The sequence below is a fragment of the Phoxinus phoxinus genome (genome assembly GCF_949152265.1).
Source record: "Phoxinus phoxinus genome assembly, chromosome: 4".
Taxonomy (NCBI): Eukaryota; Metazoa; Chordata; class Actinopteri; order Cypriniformes; family Leuciscidae; genus Phoxinus; species Phoxinus phoxinus.
In genome coordinates, this window is record NC_136879.1 from 19769859 (window position 1) to 19794502 (window position 24644).

The window sequence follows — 24644 nt, forward strand, 5'->3', positions numbered from 1 at the left end:
GAGAACGATGACGTTGAGGTCGTGCGCTAGTTTGAGTTGACATACGTCACGAGACTCACGACCAAACGTTAGCGATTGGTTATGGCAGATCCAGAGTGACTCTGGGCAGATCCAATAGTTTTAAACTTCAACAGAGGACCCGCCTTCAAGGAAGTTAACGCTTGTTGATGGAGTGGCAGACGCTCTGTACAAATGAAATGTACGAGCGTCGGACCAGGCTAATGTTGTTTTACATTGATTTACTTTCTGTTGATAAAGTTCTGTTTTTTATTTGTATATTTATTCCCAAAAAAATTTTGTTCTAAGTTGTTCCTAATCACCTCCAAGAATGGAATATGTGGCACATGTTGCTTGCCAATAAATAGAGTCAATTATTTTTTCATCTCTTAATTATTCATACCTAAAAAACATTTTTTGTTAAGAATTGTATTTTGGAGATCGGTATTGGTGATCGTATAATAAATATATTAAATAATAAAATCCTAAATAATAATAAAGTGTTTTCTCTTTGTCTTTTCCTGTCTTCTTTTTTTTAACATCAATGCCCCCATGAAATCAAAATTGAAGATTTTTGGCTTTTAGTGAATGTGTTAGCCTTATAAGCTAGTGTGCTTCAAAACAATGACAAAATTTGCATTTCGAAGATATAAGTGATTGATGACATCACTATGCACTTCAGCTTCTCATCAGATTTTCTGTCCAATTCACTTTTTGATTTAACTGTGTTGATCCTTTAATTCGTTCTTGAATGAATACAATTGCCTTGGTATGTATAATTTTATATCCAAGAAAAAAAAAGAAAATATTTTCTGTCCAATCAAATGCTCTCTAGAATCTGAAGCGTCACCCTACATTAAATACGCTGAAGCTGCTGCTAAATAAGTCATTTATTCACACATTTACTATTTTCTACATGGTGAATGGCACATAGTGCACTATATGGGGAAAGGGGACGATTCAGACAGTGTAAATATGCTTTCCATTGTGGCGAATGAAGTTGGGTTTCACGAACCGCGGCAACGCGCACACAGTCTGCTTCGGTCCAGAGACAGAAACCACAAAACGAATCGAAACCCATTTGAATTATTCACAGCATACTGTATTTTAAAGCTATATGGAGGAGATTAGGAGAAATGGTTAGAGATTAAACAGCGGCTTTATCGAGCTCAATGGCTCTGACCGAGCTGTGATAAACTAAATGCTTGGCTATTTTAAAAAAGGAACATATTGTATGTCCCGCCCTGTCTTCCTGTTTCAGTGGAAATGACCTCAATACATTGAATAATGCTACACGTTTCAAGGCACTTCAGTGGGCCTTTAATAATCGCGATAAAAAAATCTACCTGATCACTATCACTCTGCCTAATCATCATCAACAAATAGTCAATAATTATACAGCTTGAATACATTTTTAGTAGGCTAGTGCATAGAAGGACATAAGGAAGTGGTCCTTTGACTGCTGCCAAAGAAAGTGCACTGACTGTTTGGTTGAACATTGACATCTGCTGTGTGATTGTGCTTTCCTGACACTTTTCTTTTTTTCTACTCACCTCTTTGTGGAAAGGGACTGCAGTGTGCTAGTGTCTGTAAAAAAGATGACACTGTCCCCTAGTGGCCTTAAATCAAACTGCTAAATGTTATTCTAATGTGTGTTCACATTTTACAGTTCAGCTCTCTCTCTCTCTCTCTCTCTCTCTCTCTCTCTCTCTCTCTCTCTCTCTCTCTCTCTCTCTCTCTCTCTCTCTCTCTCTCTCTCTCTCTCTCTCTCTCGTTAGAATAATTAATAATGTGTTGTTTCAACTTAAAGTATTTGTGCTGCCTTAAAATGGGATATTTGAGTTATCTAAAAAAAAAACTAAATTTTAAGTTGTAATTTTTTTATTTATTTTTTTACAGTGTACAAGTGTCTTTTTTCACACACCCCATTCATTTGTGGCCTTCATCATCTTTGAACTTCTCCACTGGCTCTTTGCCTTTTTGTCACTGACTTCCTCTCAGTGCACTATAGGCTGTGCTCACTTCCTCCTATAGTCCCCCGTGCCACTGTTTTTAGGGACGGTTTCATTCAGACTATAGACAGTTTTCTGGACGCTGTTTTGGATGATGCACGGTGAGTTTTATTTTGTATTTGCCCTTGATGATCTGTCCCAAACTTACCTTCATTCTTAAGGGACACGATTTAATCTCTGGTTTGAACATTTGAAAAGTGATACGAATGCAATGATGTCATTACGTCTTTTTTTTATTCTGCTATTCAAATGGAGCTAAGTGCGGTTTTTAAATAGAGCTTTATGACCGAATAATATTTATGTAATGCAATTTTTACATTTGATATGTTTTAAATGCATTTAATAATAAAATAAAACTTGAAATCACACACACACAACTTGTGACTTGAAAGTGCAGTGCAAGTTACATTATGTGAAGCCTACAGTGTAGCATTTGCATAAACAAACAGACATTGTTTTATTTATTAGATGATAAATGACAATATATAAGATCAGACAGCTTGAGGGTGAAAAGCATCCGCTGAGATAATGGTGAGATGCGCATAAACTGATTTGATGACTGTGGCACATCGAGACACTTTGCAGTTTATTCTTAGACAAAGCGATGACCACAGTTTCTTTATATGCCATTCAGCGAATATCTTTGTGAATATATTATGATTGCTACAGAGTGCCTCATACACTGACCCAAAAAAAATCCAGGCCTATACCAGTATATGGAGTGAATATCTTAAAAAATGTAACATGCATTTGGAATTTTACTAGTTATAAAACATGCATTGATTTGCATTGCAGTCGATTTGATTTGAGCTCAGATTTGAATTCTAACACTTTCCAGTTGTGCAGTCTGAATCAAACGATAGGTCAATGGACTGTGGGCGGTCTGTGACCCCTACAACAGTGAACAGTAGGTCGTCTAGTTTCTTTGAAAAAAGGAACGGTCTTTTTAGCAGCCAAGTTATTTTAGACCCCTAAACCTGTTATATTATATATAGGCCTACTCTAAAAAAAAAATATATAGTGTAATTTTTACTGTAAAATTGCGACAGTAAAAACCTGTTAATTGGTTAACAGTGACTTTCTGTAATACAGAGAAAAGCTTTAAAGTTTGTGCAATTTTACAGTAAAATATGTTAAATGTAAAAAAGAAATTGTACCAAATCATCTTATCTCATTCATCATTTACAGTGAAAATACCTGATTTCACGTTTTAAACTCAAATATCTATTGATTTCACATTTCAAACTTGGCCTTGATAAATAAACAGGTACAAGCCTATTTATTACACTCTTAAATAATCTCTCTTAAATACAAGTTCTTTAATGGCATCGATTTACTCATAAAGAAATTTCAAACATCCATCAACATTTTCTTTATAGTTGAAAAAGGTTCTTCAGATTATTCAAATGTTCTTCACACTAAGAGAAAAAAATGGTTCTTAAGAACTGTTCAATGAAAAGTTCTTTGGGGAAACAAAAATGGTTCTTTATGGCATTATACAAAACCCCCCTTTTGGAACTTTTATTTGTATAAAGTGTAGATTTTTTTCAAGCTAATGAGAATTTTATGATGAATACTGCAAGATTATTACCTTAGTGTACTGTTTCTGAAGAGGCTAACAGGCACCCTTGTGAGATGAATTACTTCCCCACTAGCTCTGCGCAACGGTTCTTCTCAGAAAGATATAAATAAAGGTCATTGACAACAATGTAATGTTTTGTGGGTATCAAGGGAGGTCATTTTGATCTCAAATACACGTGATAATTTGATTCAAGCACAATTTTCACAACCATGATGTTCTTCTAGCATGGATGGGTATGACAGTTTTTTTCTACTGACGACTCAAGTTTGATATATTCACAGTTTTGTACTGTATGTTGTTTCAAATCTTGCATGGAACACAACAGTGAGTTGTCTAGCATTTAGTATTTTGCTAAATATATATATGACATAATCATTATTATGAGATGAAAAGTCGATAGTAAGACTGAAAAAGGCATAGTTATGACATAAAAAGCTGAAATACTGAAAAACTGAGTTGAAATTATGACTTAAAAAGAGACATTCTGACTTAAAATGTCATTATTATGACATAAAAGTCAAAATTTTGACAAAATAAATTGAGATTGTGACATTAACGGTGCAGTGTGCAATTTTTCAAAATCGTTGTTGAAACAGTGTTGCCATTTGAAATCAACCCAAAGCAAACACACCCCTCTCTTCATCGCTCCGCCCCCAAAATGCATGAACACGCAATCCAAGATTGTCTCTTTTATCATAGCAGAAGTAAGTAAATATTCACACAAAAAAACAAAGATGATGAACAAACGACAAGGAAGTATAATTTTTTTTACATAACGTACACATTAAGGAAGCAACATTTCATTGTATGTCGCCAATGATACTCATGTATGAAGCAGAAACAACGAAACCCCGGCGTCCATTTTCAGGCCTTCCCGGTTGGGTCGCTCCAGCTCTGGAAAGTTTTTATAATGCGGGTCCCAAAGCTCTTGTCTGATCATAACACTTATTTTCCCACTGATATTCCTCTGACCTTTTTTTTATTTTGTAATGTCTCTCAGCCATCTCTCTTTCTACATTCTTTCTTCATATCTACCTCTTGCTCACTCTCTTTCCTCCCAAACCATGAGTGGACACGCCCCCTGTTGCTGATTGGCTAATGGATTGTTGTGGTACTCAGTCTGATCCACATAAGCGTTTTTCAAAAAGCACATTTAATGTACATTTAAATATTCTGACTTTTTATGGCATACCGTTTACTTTTAAAACGTCGTAATTATGACTTTTATGAATAATAATTTAAGTTTAGTATGTTTTGACTTGGACTGTCATAATTTCACCTTTATCTCCTAATTTTGACTTTTTATAAGACTTTTTATCTCATAATCATTACTGTTTATGCCATTCTTTTTACTTTTTAAGTAATAATGTCCACTTAGTATGTCATAATTTTGACTTTTGTTTTATGTTATGATTTTGAGTGTCATCATTTTGACTTTTTTTATGTCATCATTTTGACTTTTTTAATGTCGTAATTATAACTTTTTAAGATTTTGACTTTATATCTCATAATTTCTCCTTTTCATGTCATAATTATGACTTATTATGCCATAGCTATGACTTAGTAGCCTATGTCATGATCATGACTTATGTCATAATTAAGATTTACCAAAGCATGATTTATGCGGGAGCTTCCAAATCAGGGAAAGTTTGGAACAATGTGGCAAATGGTAAAACTAGTCCTTGTGTACATTTCAGTTATTGGAAGCTGAAGGCAGAACAACAATGCAGAACATCAAGTGTGTCGTGGTGGGAGACGGTGCCGTTGGGAAAACCTGCCTCCTGATTTCCTTCACCACCAACGCCTTTCCCAAAGAATACATTCCCACTGTATTTGACAACTACAGCGCACAGCTGGCGGTAGACTCTAAAGTCATCAGTCTGAACCTGTGGGACACCGCGGGACAGGAGGAATACGACCGTCTCCGGACCCTCTCTTACCCACAGACCAACGTCTTCGTCATCTGCTTCTGCGTCACCAGCCCGTCGTCCTACGAGAACGTCAAGCTAAAGTGGTACCCCGAGGTGTCAGAACACTGTCCTCATGTGCCCATCCTGCTGGTGGGGACCAAAAAGGATCTGAGAGATGATGCAGAGGTGCTGACGAAGCTGAAAGAGAAGAACCAGTCGGCGGTGTCCCAGCAGCAGGGGGCGGCGCTGGCCAAACAAATCCAGGCCAGTAAATACATGGAGTGCTCAGCGCTCAACCAGGACGGGGTGAAGGAGGTGTTCACAGAAGCGGTTCGCGCCTTCCTCCACCCCAAGCCACCAGCCAACAAGAAATCATGCGTGCTGCTATAAATCTGATGGGACATAAACATATGTATATTGTTACATGGGGTATTTGCTTTATCACATACTGTAAATGATAATCACACTTTAAAAAGTTATAAATGCCTTTACATTAGGCTACATCATTTTTCTCTTTAAAAAAAGAAGAAGTCAAATACAGTACAAAACAAGAATATTAATATACAAATTAATATTGAATAATACTAATATATATAAAAAGTTAGGTTTCAAATAATAAAACAATAAAAAAATACTATGCAAAAATAATGAGATGAATAAGTATTTGGACACATTCTGGGAGTAAAATCTATTGAAACAAGTGCAAGCTTTTTTTCTTAATTATTATATTTTTTTTCAGATGTTAGTTTAATATTTTGTTAGGCCTAAATAATGAACTTCACATTTTTAAGCGAGACTTACAAGTCGAAATATGTTTTAAGGGTTCGCTGTAATAAAATAAATAAAGCATTGTAGATTTTGTATATGGTGAATAATACAGTGTGAACATGCATAAAAAAGGAACAATTTTTTTTTTTTTTAAGATTTGTTACAATAAATGTAAATATTTGATTCAGTGTTCAATGTAAAATGGGTCATGTTGACCATTTCATATGCTTTCCGTTTCAAATCGCTTTCTGTGTCTTTAAATGTTGCACTTCTTCTTACTTTTAACTTATTTAAAGTCTCCCTGTGGTGCAAATCAAGCTTTTAATGTTTATATGTTTATTTGGTGTTTTTTATGCTTTAAGACAAACCATGTGCAAATTCATAAGTCAACAGCACCATTGCTAAGTAGTTTCTCTTTAAAACTGCAGTGATTTAAAGACAGTCTCAAAAACATGGTTATGAATCGCTGGCGTTTCTGACGTCACAAACTACCTTGTAACCAATAAAGTCAACATGTGATCGTCAACAAGTGGATCTCTGAGCTGGTGTGAGTGAGTGGAGACGGGGCTAATTTAAATATTCATAGAACCAAGTCTGCTTAATGAGGCAATGGTGTAGAGTTACATTCAAGCTAGGCACTCATTTTTTTAAGGAAAGAAAACGTTTAAATGTGGCATTTTGGTGACCAAAGATGAGTTTTAAGTGTTAAAATGATTGACTACAGGGGGACTTTAATTGTTTTTTTTTCTTTGTTACTCAAATATAACCTACAAATGCGAGTTGCCAATGATTTAAACTATATCGATTAATCAGTTTGTAAATCAGTCAATTCATGATAAACAATCCAAATATTCTGGATCAAGAAAGCACAGTATGACAGAGATCTTTTGTTCAGTCCGACTTTGCATGTAATGCAAAGCCTGCTTCTAATATGATGTTCATTTGCATATTTAAGACTTGAGACTTGTTTAGTTGCAACCTCACTGTAGAATTTAGTGTATAAAATCATGTAGGCCTACTGCTGAATTTAAACACAAGAAAGACATTCTGTGCCACTTCAGAACAAGTTCACATACATTGCCACAATATTAAAGGTTTTCTATAAAATGCTGACTAGTACTTTTCTGCACACATTAATAAAAAGAGGAACCGTTTATGCAAACCTGTGCTTTATACACGTACCTCACGATTACAAAACATGAAACTCATTAGTTTCAGGTTCTTTTTTTCTTTTCTTTTTGCACGTTTGGGAGATGAGTTTGTGGCTGCTTATGAAGCGATTTTCATTCTTTCCATTTACTTTCTTTTGTGCTGATTTTCGATTCTCTTGTTAGAGAGTGCAGAAGAAACGAGAAATGTCCACTTCCCTCCTGTAAATCCTCAGCTATTTCAGGCACAGTTTACAGCAGTTTCGATTTTGTTGTAAATGTCTGGAGGGACATCTTGACAGGAGAATGAAACAACGAAAATAAGGAAAATAGAATTAAATGAAATCTCAGGGTTGCAGACCAGAAACTTTCTAGCTGTAAAAATGAATAAATAAATAAATAAAATAAACAGATAAAAAATGAAACAAAATAAAATAAAATAATAACATAAATGAAATGAAATGAAAGAAATAAAATAAAATCTTAGGTCAGATCAGAAACTTTCTAGCTGGAAAATAATAATAAAAGAAAACGAAAGAAAAAAATAAAGATAAAAATGAATAAAATATAAATAAAACAATAAAATAAAATATATAAAATCGTTTTGCAGATCAGAAAAAAACAACAACAACAACAAAATCTGTCAAGCTCTAGAAAACAAACAAACAAGCAAATATATATATATATATATATATATATATTACTGTGAGAGAGACATTAGAGCAGCTCTGATCCTCCATCTCCCAGAGTTACATGGTATTGCATTTGCCTCAGTGTGATTTGAAAGTAAAATGAACTAGACTCATACGAGACTGCTACAGTTTTACTCAGTCTCAAGCAAACACTGCTCTTCATTCACTTAAATCCTGACCACAAGCCAGTGAATTTGACAGTGAAATCAGTGTTATGGCCTCCGGCAAACACACAAAAAAACACGCCTGTCTTTGTTTGGACCTTGTGCTGTGACTTTCATTATGTTTTTTTTTTTTTTTCAGATACTATTTCCAATTCGACCATTTACAAATAGGCCTACATTTGTTCAAATATATGTGATCAGGTAAAATACATATTCTTCCTTCCTTCTAACATAAAGACGACACGATAATAAAAAAGCCGTTTGTTGTGGTAATGCAAGGTTCTCCAGTTTAAATATGAGCAAATGCTGCCATCCCGTGGAAATATTTGGAAAAACACCTAATGTAAACCTGCTTTAACTGTTAACAGCTGGTTTTATTCAAGTCTGGCCATCACAAATCTGCAATCAAAATAAACCGTGAAATTAGTGAGCTGTTGTGAGGCCATCTGACGGCCATCATTTTGGCATTAAAAAAAGTTAGAAATATTTTATCTATTCTATAGGACAGTGAAGCAATGATTATTTTAGCTGAATAATGACACTGTCTTCTCTCTCTCTCTCTCTCTCTCTCTCTCTCTCTCTGTGTGTGTGTGGTGTGTGTGTGTGTGTGTGTGTGTGTGTGTATATATATATATATATATATATAAATGTTGGCTTTAATTAACTTTTTTATGTCCTCAAGTTCCACATAACTGGGTTACGTTAAACAAACATAATTTGTTCATGTAACTTCAACATCATGAAATTATGATTAATTAATTATGATTATTATTTTAAGCAACCCGATTTAAGTGATCTCAAATGAATTGTTTTGGGAGTTTAAGGCTCCCTGACATGATTCGGGTATTCATATTTTTTTATATTCATTCATCCATCCATTAAGATTTCATTCGTGACACATAATTAAATTGATAGACTATTGCTAGCTATTTGCTAGCAGAAGCACATATTATCATCTTAAATGCTAAGATGTACATGTTCCTTTAACCAAAGCCTTTGTAAGTAGAGGCTATATATAACTCAATTTCAGCAAACAGTGGGCATATACTTTATACTGTATATAATACGGTATCAAATACAGTGATGCACGGAGCCTGGATTACACATGTGCTCTGTTTGGAGGATTAAACGGTTTAGTGTCCGTGTTTTATTGACTTTCATACAGCAGCTGTCCTCTGAAGTTGCCAGGAGTAGATCTGCAATGAATCAAATATCTATTCACCTGTCATTTTATGCCCGATAGCCAATGAAGATGACTGTCAAGAATGGTCAATGTTTTGCCTTTTTTGTCTTCTGCTTGATGCTCACACCAGGTAATGCGTTCTTCCATATCGATCTGTCATTTTGCTGTTGTCGGTTCCTGTTCACATCTGTTGTGGAATTTAGGTCTTATAAGCAAATTTATGTTTTATATCAAATAGGCTTATGTGTCTGATGTTTGGTCAAAAGGCTGATGCATCATTTTCCATTTACTATGTATTGATTCCGAACACTTAATGGTTTTTATATAACTATTTCTGTGTGTTGTCAACTCATTGTCAGTCCAACATGATAATCCTTTCTGTAAATCTTTTTTAGAGCTTTATTGAAATGACAAAGCAGTTGCACACATCTGGCAAAGTCCATATATGTGTGTGTCTAATGTTCTCATGGTTTCACTAACTCTTTAAATAATCCTTTTCCTCTCACGCAGGAATTTAACACTGCACTATGTAACCCCATATAGTGAGAGACCATGTTGGGGCATGTTGTCAAAGTGTGTTTCATGAATTATATACTTTTCTTTTTCTTTCTGGCAAATAACGGTGTAAATATTCAATAGCAGTATATCGACCAACTGCTTCATGGCAGATTTACTCAATCTCTTCTGATGTTGTATAGTTTCAGATGGGTAATCTTGTGGGAAATCACTTCGCTCCACTTCTCCTGATTAAGCCATCTGTCATGTGGACATGTGTCACACAACTGCTGTCATGAGGCTCTGATTTATTCCTGTCCAACAGTACAAAACCATGTCAAAAAGTTATGATTTGGTTTACCTTACAATGAATCGGTATTCAACTGTTAAATGAATGAATGCACTGTAAATAAACTTACTACATAATATTTAGACTCGATTTAGAATTATGCAAACGGTGGAAAGTTTGACATTTTCAGTTACATTTTCAGCACAGCTGAAAGGTTTGTTTGAGCTGCGACCTCTACTGTATAGGCGTGAAATACACTGAACAAAATTATAAACGCAACACTTTTGTTTTTGCCCCTATTCTTCCTGAGCTGAACTCATCTAAGACTTTTTCTATGTACACAAAATGACTATTTTTCTCAAATATTGTTCACAAATCTGTCTAAATCTATGTTAGTGAGCACTTCTCCCTTGCCGAGATAATCCATCCACCTCACAGGTGTGGCATATCAAGATGCTGATTGGACAGCATGATTGTTGCACAGGTGTGCCGTAGGCTGGCCACAATAAAATGCCACTCTAAAATGTGCAAAAACAAAACCGAAAACCAGTCAGTATCTGGTGTGACAGGAATAAATTACATTTTAAAAATATATTTGAATAGTAGACAGTTCTTGTAAATTGTAAAAATATTTCACAATATTACTACCTTTACTGTATTTTTGATCAAATAAATGCAGCCTTATACTGAGCATAAGAGATTTCTTAAAAAAAAAAAACATTTAAAAAATCTTAATGATTCCTAACTTTTGACTGGTAGTATGTTATCACTGAATCTGTAACACGAATGTCTTTCTTTCATTTCAGTTTGCCGGGGTGCCAATGGGATATACGCCCAGAAACTGCTCAATGATTTATTTAGCAACTACACAAGTGCACTGAGGCCAGTGCAGGACACAGAAGACATCCTTAATGTCACGCTTCAGATCACCCTCTCTCAAATCATTGACATGGTAATCTTCCCCAAAAAACCACAGCCTGACAGGAAATGAGGACACTGTAGAGAACATGTTGCCAAACACAGATAAGCATCATGAATGCTGAGCAATAAGTTATTCAGTAAGGAAATAAAGGAATTATAATTTCCAATATAATGCCAAAATGCGGCATATGATATTTGGAGTACTATTGTCCAAATAAAGCATCTTTATATATTAAAATATATTGCAATAGTTTTTTTTTTTTTTTTTTTTTTTTTTTTTTGAAGCCTATTTGTTGAGTTAGGGATGCCAAGTTTATTAAATCAAATGGTGAAGTGAAGATTTTAAATAAAATCTATGCTGTAGGCTATAGGATGCCTGCCATTCAATTGAGATTGTAAACTGGCCAAAAAAAAAAAAACTTTAGGGAATTTTATTTGCCCATAAATAGACATTGAAACACATTATTCAATAAGGATGTTTTCTTCTCTCTAAGGCAAGAAATAGCATTTTGAATGATTTATAATGTTTCACTGGACTATAATCGCTGCATGACTGATCCCCTTCTGTTCCAGGACGAGCGTAACCAGATTCTGACGGCGTATTTGTGGATACGGCAGGTGTGGGTTGACAAGTATCTCACCTGGAAAAAGGATAACTATGACGGACTTGATACCATCCGTATACCTGGTAGTTATGTATGGAGACCTGATATAGTCCTATATAACAAGTAGGTCGGATTGGTATCGGGTTTGAGTTTTTTCATTTACTCTTTCTTCTTTCTCCACATGGAGGCACAAGCTGAGCACTTAATAAATGCATTCATGTTAAGTGTTTAGGAAATTGTATGTTTCTGTTTTTTATGGCTCTAAGGTATATTCATAGGCACATAATTTATTCCCAATTAAAAAACACACACACAAAAAAAAAAAAAAAAAATGGAGCAAACATTAATATTGATACAGCTGCTCGTGTAGTGAATTTGGAGCACCTCTAACTGGAATGTATTAGTCAATATTGCAGTATAGTCTTAACCTAGACTACCGGACCATTTTTTTCCCCAATGGTTGTTCTTTTTTATGGCATGTATTTCAAAGATACTCACCCCTGAACAAACCATCAAAAGAACATTAACTCACAAACAGACTCACATTTAACCATTGTTGACCATTGACCAGTTGACCATTTTCAATGAATCAATTAATTATGTTCACCAAACTGGTGATTAATTCATTAATCAAATCAGTTAAGTGAACAGAATCAAATGATTCATTGAAAATATCCAACTCGAAAGACGGATATAACATAAAACACAGAAACAATTACTCTAATCTTGTGCCTTCAGATTCTTTCTTGACCACTTTTATTTGCCATTTTAGTGAAACCTAATGACCCTTCAGTGGCTATAAAAAAAACTCCACACACCCCTGTTAAGACGGCGGCTTTTTTGATGTAACAATTAATCCGAGTAAATGCATAGATGTTCTTGAAATAACCATTAAAATAGGAAGATGAGTAGGATGTTGATTATTATTATTATTAATAAAAATAATTATTCATGATAAGAACCTCTAACACAAATATAAGTCAACAAAGGAGAAGGTTTTGAAGACTGAAAAATTGACTGTTTAATGTTATTTTTTAGTATTATTTTTCTTTATTAATTTTCTTTATAATTTCATAATGTATTTTGTGAAGTCAGACTATGTTTGTACATGTGTGTTGAGCAGAGAGCTGGTAGAGTTATATTTTGCTTAGAGGTATGCAATGTTCACTTAGCGGAGATGTTCCAAAATGATGATACTTCAAATTCGTACAGTTCGTATGTTCTCAACTGATGCAAATGTACCATTTGTATAACACTAATGTATACACCACTAATGTATACACAGAAGAAATAGTTTGTAAGGAAGTTGTAAGTCTCTCTGTGATGTATATAAGCTGAATCGTACTGTACCAACTCAGAGAAGCATTAAGGCATGATGAGGGGGTGAGAGGAAGGAGGAAACAGAGATTATGGGGTAAGGAAGGAGAAACCCAGAAACCATTTACATCTAGCCTGATGAGGTGAGAAGATAGATAATGGGGAATAGAGAAATCTAGAATGAAGACCTTCTCTCATGTAGCCTTATTCTTATATGCCTGTGTTTCTCTCTGTCTGACACATGACACATGTTCAAATAATAAATCTCTTGGCAAAATATCAGGTGTAGCTTCCGTGATTCAACAAATATGGGGGAAGCATGATTTTTAGAATCTACAGTTTTAAAATGGCCCAGTCAGAGCCCAGTCTTAAATCCAATCAAAAAACAAATAATAAAAAAGACCTTGAGGAATTTACTCAAAAGAGGGATGTACATACAGTAGAAAAGCCCTCTTATCACCATGGAGCTCTTTTGCAAGTAAGACTTGGAATAATTGACAAAGTAAGATTGGAAGTTGTTGATATACATATTTAAAAAAGAATGTATTAAAAGCTAAATATGCTTCATATTTATTCATATTTATTTAGTATTTCAACCAAGTATTACAGGAAGTGGACTTGTGCAACCAGGCTAAGTATATATATATATTTTAATATTGCATTAAAAGTGGAAACAGATCCGATATTCTTTCCAGGGGTGTGTGGACTTTAAGGCTTTTCAAACTGCGCTTAAACCCGGGTTATCCTCGTTCGAGCACCACTTTTAACCATGAGTAAGGGAATGTTTCGCTTTTGCAGTGTGTTTATCCCGTATTGCGAATGCCAAACATGTTCAGCGTAAAAACGACATTGTTAGAATGTTACGGCTAGACAGCCAATCCTGTGCCTCATATTTATGTGCATTGGACAGTCACAGAAACACAGAAGAAGAGACCGTTTTATTCTTTCATTCAGGATAAACTTGATAGTAAAGTCGGCGATGTAGAATATGAGGATGGACATTTTAGATGTAAACAGGTCGCGTGCTGCATTCATCCAGGGACACTGACACTGCACATATGCAAATAAAAACATTAACCCAGCAGGGTTTAGGAAAGTGCAGTGTGAAACATCAGTTTATAAATACCCAGGTTTAATTGTTAACCCTGGCTAAATTATGAGCAAAGCAAAAGTGAAGCAAGATAACCCAGGATTCCGTTTACTCTGGGTTTAGTATGACCCAGGCAGGGTTAACTATTTCAAGTGTGAAAAGCCCTTTTTTATAATGACCCCAATTACTCGACTGTTTACTGTAATAGCATATTCTGTTTCTTGTAGCGCTGATGATCACTTCACCAGCACCATGGACACCAATGTGGTGATACGCCATGACGGCCAGATCATGTGGGATGCTCCAGCCATCACCAAAAGCTCCTGTAAAGTGGATGTCTCGTTCTTCCCCTTTGACGCCCAGCAGTGCGGACTGACCTACGGCTCTTGGACTTACAATGGCAACCAGCTTAACATTTTGAACGCCATGGAGAGCGCGGATCTCGCCGACTTGGTCGACAATGTGGAATGGGAGGTGCTGGGAATGCCGGCCAAGAGAAACGTCATTCTGTATGGGTGCTGTGCAGATCCTTATCCGGACGTTACATACACTCTGAAACTGAAGAGAAGAGCCTCGTTTTACGTCTTCAACTTGCTCATTCCCTGTGTGATGATCTCATTCTTGGCTCCGCTGGGCTTCTATCTGCCTGCAGACTCTGGGGAGAAAGTGTCACTGGGGGTTACTGTGATGCTGGCGCTCACCGTGTTTCAGCTGCTGGTGGCTGAGATCATGCCTCCCTCGGAGAATGTACCTCTTATAGGTGAATCACAGCTGCTTGACAAGTTATAGATATGGTTAGAGTTTGTGTAAATACAACATCTGAATACGAAATTAGTAAAAAGGCAAAGCCAGTGTAAACCAGTATGGTTGTGCGGATGCTCAGTGCTCTGTCGCGCCGGACAGAGGACAACAGTTCAAAGAGAGAGGGGGTTTGGGTGTGTGGGGTCCAAAGTGATTTTCTTAGCCCTTTTTCTCACTCTGGAGGTGTAAAGATCTTGGAGGGTGTTCAAGGGGAACCAATAATCCTCTCAGCCGTTCTGACTGTATGTAGTCTCTAGATGTCTATATTTGGTAGCTGAACCAAAACAGACAGTTATAGATGAGCAGAGGACAGACTCGATGACTGCGGAGTTGAACTGTTTCAGCAGTTCCTGTGGGAGGTTGAACTTCCTCATCTGACAAAGAAAGTACAACTTCTGCTCGGCCTTTTTCACTATGGAGTCTACATTAGTGTCCCACTTCAGGTCCTGAGAGATGGTGGTGCCCAGGAACCTGAATGACTCCACTGCTTCCACGGTGCTGTTCATGATGATGAGTGGGGGAGTGCTGGGATGTTTCTCCTGAAGCCTACTATCATCTCCACTGTTTTGACTGTGTTCAGCTCAAGGTTGTTATGACTGCACCAGACAACCAGCTGTTCAACCTCCAGTCTGTAAGCAAACTCATCACATTTTTGTATGAGGCAGATGACTGTTGTGTCAACTGCAAACTTCAGGAGCTTGACTGAGGGGTCTGAGGAGGATCCAGCAGGGGTCTAGTGATGTTCTTCAGGTAGACCAGCACCAATCTCTCAAATTACTGTATGACTACAGCAGCCCTGTCTCACCCCAAAACGTCATATACTGACGGCTCTTGACCATACGTCAACATACGACGAAAAGGGTACCCCTATAACGTCAATATGAGACGCAGACATAAGCGCACCAGCAGCGCCTCCTAGCGGTACCCTAACGCATACCTAAACCCAACCATACCCGAATCGTCACACATGGACGTTAAAGGGTACCCTTTTCGCCGTATGTTGCCGTATGGTCAAGACCCGTCAGTATGTGACGTTTTGGGGTGAGACTGTGTTAACTACAGACATGAGAGCGACATGTATGTAGTCATAAAGTCCAGTGATTTGGGTTTTTTTGGGGACCGGAATGATAGTGGAGCATTTGAAGCAGCAGTGAACTTCACATTGCTCCAGTGATCTGTTGAAGATCTGTGTGAAGATTTGAGTGAGTTGGTCAGCGCAGACTTTTAAACAGGCAGTTGAAACATGGTATGGGCCTGAAGCTTTTCTAGTATTCTGTTTTTTTGAAGACCTAGCTCATGTCCTCCACAGGTTGGATGGCAGGAGGGGGATTGCAGGAGGTGTCGGTGAATATGTGAAGTACAGATCAGAGTGGGTGTGGGGTGTAAGTCTAGGCTTTTCAAACCTGCACTAAAACACATTCAGACCCTCAGAGCCATATGTTGATTCTTCACTGATCGTGGGGATGGTGACTTGTACTTGATGTTCCTTAGGCCTGTCCTGACTGATGCCGGGTCGTTGGCTGAAAACTGTTCCCCCCGCCCCCGATTTTAGCTACTTTTAGCCACGAGAGACTCTTTTTTTGAGATATTAGACTCGTCTGCATCTCTCAGCTCAAGCTCCGTGTTTGCTTGTGCAAAATAAGGGTTTCAATCGACTGAGAGCAGCGTAGACAAATGTTATTCGCTTCTAACCCTGTACCACAGTATGTGGTGTCCTAACTGCCAAAAGTTAGCAGTTTATGGCAAGGCATGTGTGGTAGCAGATCTGGCCATGGGGCTCTGCAGATGACAGGATTTGTCTAATCTCCACTCAGCAACGTTGGTGGAGTATGACATTAATTTCAATACTGTCTATAAGGAAGATGGGCAGTATCGCTTCTTGCTTTCCCACTTCTTATAAACTTTATGCAATAGTGCAGAATTGTTTCTCTCTATAATGTGCTTAAAGCCGTAAGACACAAATGAAGAAGATTGGCTATTCCACTGCTCACGCCCCACTTTTTTGAACTCTCATAATTTTTTTTTTGCAATTGTGGCAGTGAGCAGGTTTATTCTTTGAGAGAGATTTAAGGAAAAGAGTCGACTACGCCACCCTGGTCGCTAAGCCAGGGAAGTCTCCTAATGAGGACACAGGTTCGATTTTCCCTCTTTACACAGAGACAGAGACGTGGGTATACGAAAATACAAAAATATTCTTTATTGATCAAAGGTAAAATATTAAAAATGTACGGCCATTGGGATCAATCATCACTCCACACACACAAACAAACACAAACACACACACACACACACACACACACACACACTAACAATACGGGCTTATCAGGGCTTGTGATTCCCAGAAGCAGGATGAGCTAGTGCCAAACGTCGCCAGCAATGGTCGAGAAGCACCACCACACGTGCACTACACTGCACACTCACACTCACATCAACCAAGACCAAACGCGGTAGTTTGTAGATCACACACTGTGCATCAGGACCCACCACCCAATGGAGCAACTAGCTCTCCTGCTCCGGATTCACAATGCCTACAAGACAAGAAAAATAAACAAAAAAATGAAAATGGTTTACATGAATACTGGTTTACAAGACACCACATACAAAATACCCAATATCACAAAACAAAAATATGATCCACTCAACTCTGCAGTTATTGGTTTCAGTAGGGTTTTCAATAAATTTGGTTTAGTCACCAACCTGTCCCAACTTCACAGGCCGGTTAACACTCACAACCCCCTCTTTCCTCTGACAGGCTGAGGATCACTCACAAAAATAATTAATCAAAAGTAAATCTTATTCATAACACACAAAAAAAAGAATATAAGGGCAAACCCAAAAGAATAACAAAAGAAATCGAAACCAAACAAATTAAATAAATTTACATCACAATAATAAAGCAAACTCAATCGAAAATATATTGACAAAAGCTACATCAACAATGCTGGGCGTGCTCACATGAGTGCCACGGCCAGCAGAGCATTAAACCAAACCAATAAACAAAAAGTAAAGATATTAGGAACAAAACAGCAGCAATGGAAGTCCCAATCCGAGCAGCAGTCTTCACGTACTCTTATAACTGGCAGATTCATTCACCTGCAAAATCCCGAATGTAAACTAAAATATGCGCAGTAGTATTTGAGCAGACTCATCTTTAAGCTACTATACAGTGACCACACATACCAACAGGCGGAGATCGCGTCATTCGTCCGGCAGCAACAGATTGAGAACACAATTATGACCAGGGCGAGCTGAAATACACAGATAACCCCATGATTATACATTACTTAAAATAAATACGGCCACAGGAGCCAGAAAGAGACCTACCAGAAAGCCAAACAGCAATACAGCAGGAACTATTATTGTAGTAGTATGACGTGCGTTTGTATCCGGCAAACGGCGCGCGTTCACCAATCAATATAAACGCTCGGCCCAACTTGCGCTTATCCACGAGCCGCACAGCACCTAAGAGTTACATCGTTAACCGCTTAAAGTCCGGTAGATTTGAACAATAATCCCAAACGGCCGTTACACTCACCTCCAGCCAGCGCACCAGACCAACAGCAGAAAATGACGCGCTAGACAACACGCAGCACCTTGACACCATGTGCGGTAACAAAAACAGCCATCTTAATATACCCAGGTGAAATGAGACGCTGATTACCCACGGGCCTCTAGGGCGGAGTCAACACCTGCAAACAGGATGCCACCCAACAGCAGCACTTCACTACACAATGTACCTAAAATGACAATTATTACAAACAATTATTAATGGAACAGTTAAGGAACCAGACTCATTCAACTGTTACTGTACACATAACAGAGCCTACATATAATTCAACAGAATTGGTAAAATGTCATTCTTAACCCTTTCACACGTAAGTTTAAAATATTCTAACTGACCCCCCAGCGTGAGTTTTTCAAGGCGACCGTTATTTAGAACCTGTCACTTTATCGTTTCCATGGTGACGCGTCATTGCTTGTCACGTGACACAGCGCAAACACAACACAGCACTGAATGAATGATGATCTGCTTTTATGCAATTTTCTCTTTTTGATTCAAAATATTCAAAAATATGTTAGATATAGCATGAAACACAGATATTCCGATTGTCAAATATGTGCATGTGGATGTGTTTGGTTGTTTAAACACTTTTATAACGATCGCGTTAGTTGAGCTGTATGCGCGATGGGCGGCGCCATGTTAGTTTGTGCTGGATTTACAACACGTCAATTCCTCCACTTCTCACGAAATACATGAAAGTAAGTGGCAGGTTAACTGGGAGAAGAATAGGGTAAAATGTAAAGCTACTTACACATTGTGTATCTGATATGAATAAAACATGTCGTCTTATTATGATGGAAGGATTATTATTGGCGCTTCCATAGACATCTGTGTGTATTTTACAAACTCAAATTCATTGGTTTGCTAGTACTTATGTGATTTTAAATGCCTGAAACCTAAAATAAACATTATGTGGTTGAAAACACTGAATAGTTGTGATATATGACAAGCGCGAGCACGTCCATCTCTGGCTCAGCGCCAGCCAACGCGCGAAAGCACATTTGAATTTAGCAGTTGATCACGTGATGTGCTGACCGTTCTAATCACACCGGTGTGATCGTACGCTCCAGGGACCAGCCAAGACTGATCACACCGGTGTGATCGTACGTGCAAAAGGGTTAACTTGTCAATCTAATTTAATCATGTATTGATATAAAAAAAAACTGACACTAAAAGTTTATCTACCTTCTCTCACATTCTACAGGAAAGTATTATATAGCCACGATGACCATGATCACTGCATCCACCGCCCTCACTATCTTTATTATGAACATACATCACTGTGGCCCCGAGGCTAAACCAGTCCCAGACTGGGCCAAGAAATTCATCCTTCAGTATCTGGCCAGGATTTGCTTCGTCTACGAAGTCGGTGAGAACTGCATGACGCTGCAACCAGAGAAACCAGAGCCTCAACCGCAGAAACCGCCTGACTCCAACTGCAGCATGAATGGGCAAGCTGGTAAAGACGACCTTGTGTTCAAATTTGAGCAAGGTCAAGATGCCACATTTCCAAAACTCACAGAGGACACCGAAGACATGTCTCAGATCATGAGCCCGGCGTGCTCACTGGGAAAACACCCCACCTGTCGCTACGGGATGTGGAAGGAGGGAATGTTCATGAGCATGGATTGCGGCGATGGCGCGGCAGAGGCGGGGAAAGCCACAGGAAGAGGAGGGGAAAGAGGAGATAGATGCAGAGATCATGATGGTGGGCTCAAACTGCAGTGCAGGTGTGAGCAGCAGCATCTCATGAGGAATATCGAGTATGTCGCAAACTGTTACCGCGATCAGAGAGCTACGGCGAGAAGAACGGGGGAGTGGAAAAAGGTTGCCAAGGTTCTGGATCGATTCTTCATGTGGCTGTTTTTCATTATGGTTTTCTTCATGAGCCTGCTCATAATGGGGAAAGCCATATGACATGGAAGTGTTTGTGAAGGATATAAGGACACAACTTATCGCAAAACAAACCCAGACAGAATGATCAAAATGAAAATATTTGGCAATTAAGATATACCATATATTTAATATATTTTTTTGTTATTTTATTATGTGAGACCATTGAGTGACACAAAACATGAAACTAGCACGGCAATGTAGGGAAGTTGTTGCCAGGGTCAACAGTAAATTATGCAGTGTTGAAGTCAATACGGAAAATACTTGAGAGTACTGCAATTGACCAATCAGAATCAAGTATTCCAGAGAGCCGTTTAACCCTAGTGCATCCTTATGGACATTTTTGTCTTTTTCAGTTTTGTTTTTTGATAAGTTTGCCTGTTTTAATGCCTGCATACATTTGGTACAAGTGTGTATTTTTGGGGGAATTTCACTATTTCACCCCCATTTCCTTTACACTAGGTACAAAAAATAGTTACACTTATAGGACCTTAAAGGGTAACTAAACCCCGAAAACAACTTTTTTTAGTTAATGATCTGTAAGACTGTGGCTTTATTAATGCTGTTCATTGATTCAAGTAATTTTTTTGACATTTGGGTATAAAGTGTTTTAATTCTACAATATATGGTGTAAAAACGTCTGAGTGCTGCCCTCTTCAGGTTGAACGGTGGCTACTGCAGTTTAATTTTCCTATTGGCAGTTGTGGTACCCTGTGATGTAAGAGGGTACCAGCTAACCACGCCCTTGCCTACAGAAAGACACGTCTCTGCTTATGCGTATTAAATTCCAAACTGGATAAAATATGCAGCTTTATCTGTGTGGGTGTGTTGGTATGGATGTCAGAGTGTGGTTTGTATGCGTGTAATAAAAAAAAATGTGTGTGCGTGTACTATTTGAGAGAGAAAAACTCTACTGCAAATCACAAATCCAATCACTGTGTATACCACTAGAGCTTTGCTGGCATCTAATGGGGAATTTTTTGTCAAAATGGGCAAAATTTTACTGAAAGTAACTTTTTTGAGATATGTTGTGTTGTGATTTTCTAGCAGTTTTTGAGTTCAACATGTTTTATTATATTTTATTTAAAATAATGTTCATAAATCATTTTCATACACTTAAACCTCTATAACTTTTGTTTTTACTTGATTTTAACAAAAATTGCATAAAAAAGTGTCGTCTTTAAAATGAGACCAAACTTAAAGGGTTAGTTCATCCAAAAATGAAAATTATCCTATGATTTACTCACCCTCAAGCCATTCTATTTGTATATGACAATCTTCTTTTAGACTAATACAATCGGAGTTATATTAAAACATATCCTGGCTCTTCCAAGCTTTTGGAAGCTTTTGGCAGTGAATGTCTGTTTCTTTTTTGAAGTCCATAAAATGCATCCATCCATGATAAAAATAATCCACACGGCTCCGGGGGTTAATAAAGGCCTTCTGAAGTGAAGAGATGCGTTCGTGTAAGAAGGCCTTTATTACCCCGCTTTACTGACATGCCATTCACAATTCCTCTCCCGTGGCCTCATAGAATAGTAAAGTGTCCATCGAATGCACACTTGCCGGAATTTGTGGGTAATCCGGGTACTTTTTGCAAACTATTTTTCAAAAAGATCTCTGTTGACGAGCTGTTTTTAGTATACTATGTAGGGAAGTATTCTATTTAAGACGCAGTGTAAGAGTCCTCGAACAGAACTCAACAAAACTAGATGTGTGACAATTTACACATTTTTGCAAAACAGAGAACTTCCTATGCACATTTAACTTGTTACATTTCCAATAGACCTACACTGTTTTCACTGCCTTTTTCGCTTTCAAGTCAAATTTTTGGCTAATAATGCATTTGAATCAAACTATGGTTCATTTATTTCTTTTACTGAATTATACTAATTATTTCCATATTTATGCTTGTCAAGCACAACAATCCCTCATTTGTGCAAGTCAGTTTAATGAGGAAGTGCTCCACTAGAGGAAGGATGCAGCTTGTACACTCGTGTGCTGCTTCTGCAGTCTTACAACTAAATCTTCTGAGAACACTGTGAACGGTTTGACTTGAAGCGGTAAGGCCAATTTTAATGCTGTAAATTATGAAATTTGACAAAAACATTTGAAATGTAGTTTTCTTCACTAGCACATATTTTATATATGCACTGCCAAAGTATTTGCAAACAAATATAGAATAGTATATAGGACATTTTGCATGCATAGCATTTATATTCATTCTCAAGCAATGTTTTTTTGTGTGCAGATCTGTGGAAGGCATGTTTAAAATGCAGATCATTTCAAGCTGTACAATCCTCTCTGTGTTTGTATTAAATATGTTGTGTACAGGTACGTATTACATGTTTTACAGTAACATTTAAGTTTAAATATTTGTATTAAATTTGAAAATAAAAATATTTTAATAAAACTATACCTCACACTCCTCAACCATCACTGCACTTCTATGAGTTAAATATTTGTACATCATATACACTACATGTGAACATGTATTGAGCATGAACAGGCAACTATTATTTTAAGATATGAGATGTCCTGTGTCCAGGCATTTCATCACTTTCTTCTGTTATTCAAGGCAATGGAAAAGAGGACTGGAACATCACCTTCAATCCGCCAGAAATTACTGCAGTTCCAGGATTATGCGCTCTGATTTCATGCACCTTCACCTATCCAGAAGAAGCAAATATTGATAACGTTCAGTGGATAGTATGTAGAAATGGGAAATGTAAAATTGATGGAAGTATTTTCAAGGGGAAAGTGAGTACACAACAAAAAAACAAACTGGAAGAGAAGGAAACTGAAACAGAACGGATTAAGATGCTTGAACCTGATCTGACCAAAAACAACTGCAGCATCATCATGAAAGACATAACAGCAGAAGATGAAAATGAATATGCATTTAGAGTGGAGGGGCAGAATACACATAAAAGCACATATAAACCCACAGTTAAAATCATCATTCAAGGTAATGCTTGCTTGTGTTTGGCAAAGTTTAAAAGGTCCTGCCTTTTTCTCTAGTCTGATGTTCTCTTTCAGTTCTCAGTTGTTTCAGAGGGATGTTCTGCTCACTGCACACGTTCTGATGTTATGATTTCATAATCTCAGCAGAGTAACTATGCTGGACATGATCTCTTAAAAATAAGGAAACTTAAACACATGGCTGTGCTCTGCTTATCACACTAGTTTTTTTCTCTTCATCTTAATAAAATATGCATTTGATCTGAATCTGTCCTCAAAGAATGACTCAATTTACACTGTGGAAATCTGCAATGTATACATTATGTTGTGTACCTCTCTTTGCAGACGAGCCTATAATGGATATTCCTCCTCTCAGTGAAGGAGTGGAAGCCAGTCTGACATGTTCAGCTCCTTTTCCATGCCCGGAAACTCCACCTGAAATAACATGGTGGATCAAGACAAGACGAGGAAATATCACCAACCTCAAGGATGTCAACATCACTCTGATCACCTCCAGAAGCCTCTACCTCTCAACTTTGCACTTGACTCCGACCTCCAAATTGCACAATGCCACTGTAGGATGTGACGTGATCTATGGAAACAAAACCATCAGTGCCTGTAAGACTCTAGAAGTAACATGTGAGTACAAATATAGCCTACACATTTAACCAAACTTATTGAAAAAGCATGTTTCTTTGACAATTGCTAAAAACTAAAATTCTGAAATACAGTTTAGAAGAGCGTAGGTCACTGCTGAGAACTTCCTTCTTCCATCTTCTACCATTGATCAATGAGTAGAACTAAAATTATTTATTTCCTGCTTACTGTGTCACTATGGTGTCAAAACCAATGCAGTTGCTTTTTTTTCAGATGTAGAGACTCTTCGAATTCTGGGCGATGACAAAGTGATGGAGGGTGACACTCTCCGCCTGAACTGCACTGTTGAGAGTCACCCACCGTCCTCTGATCCTGTATGGAGTTTCAATGGAACTGCAGATAAAATCAGGAACCACACGTCTGCAGAAAATCTCATGATTACCAATGTGAGAAAGGAGCATGCTGGGATATACGTCTGTGAGATGACATATATGAACGAGACTTTGAATGCATCCATCACTATCAATGTCATTCGTAAGTAGAACCAGATTCCACATGAAATGTTGGTAACCTAACAATGTCACAGACTTACAACATTAAAATTACGAAAGCAACTGTTGAAATACTGAATTATGACACATCTAGAAAAGTTCATTG

General features: G+C 37.6%; 2 protein-coding genes across 2 annotated transcripts; both read left to right on the top strand.

Annotated features, from left to right (window-relative positions):
• The first annotated feature begins 1987 nt into the window (after positions 1 to 1987).
• On the top strand, positions 1988 to 7428 carry rhoga (ras homolog family member Ga). The gene is made up of 2 exons (XM_079610641.1): positions 1988 to 2110; positions 5289 to 7428. The coding sequence occupies exon 2, from the start codon at positions 5316 to 5318 to the stop codon at positions 5889 to 5891; it is 576 nt and encodes a 191-aa protein (XP_079466767.1). The 5' UTR covers positions 1988 to 2110; positions 5289 to 5315; the 3' UTR covers positions 5892 to 7428.
• Positions 7429 to 9425: 1997 nt separating this feature from the next.
• LOC306997958 (neuronal acetylcholine receptor subunit alpha-10-like) lies at positions 9426 to 23142 on the top strand. The gene is made up of 7 exons (XM_079611612.1): positions 9426 to 9586; positions 11047 to 11192; positions 11735 to 11889; positions 14401 to 14933; positions 19741 to 22492; positions 22681 to 22763; positions 23008 to 23142. Exons 1-5 carry the CDS (start codon positions 9520 to 9522, stop codon positions 20451 to 20453), a joined length of 1614 nt encoding a protein of 537 aa, XP_079467738.1. The 5' UTR covers positions 9426 to 9519; the 3' UTR covers positions 20454 to 22492; positions 22681 to 22763; positions 23008 to 23142.
• The last annotated feature ends 1502 nt before the right edge of the window (positions 23143 to 24644 follow it).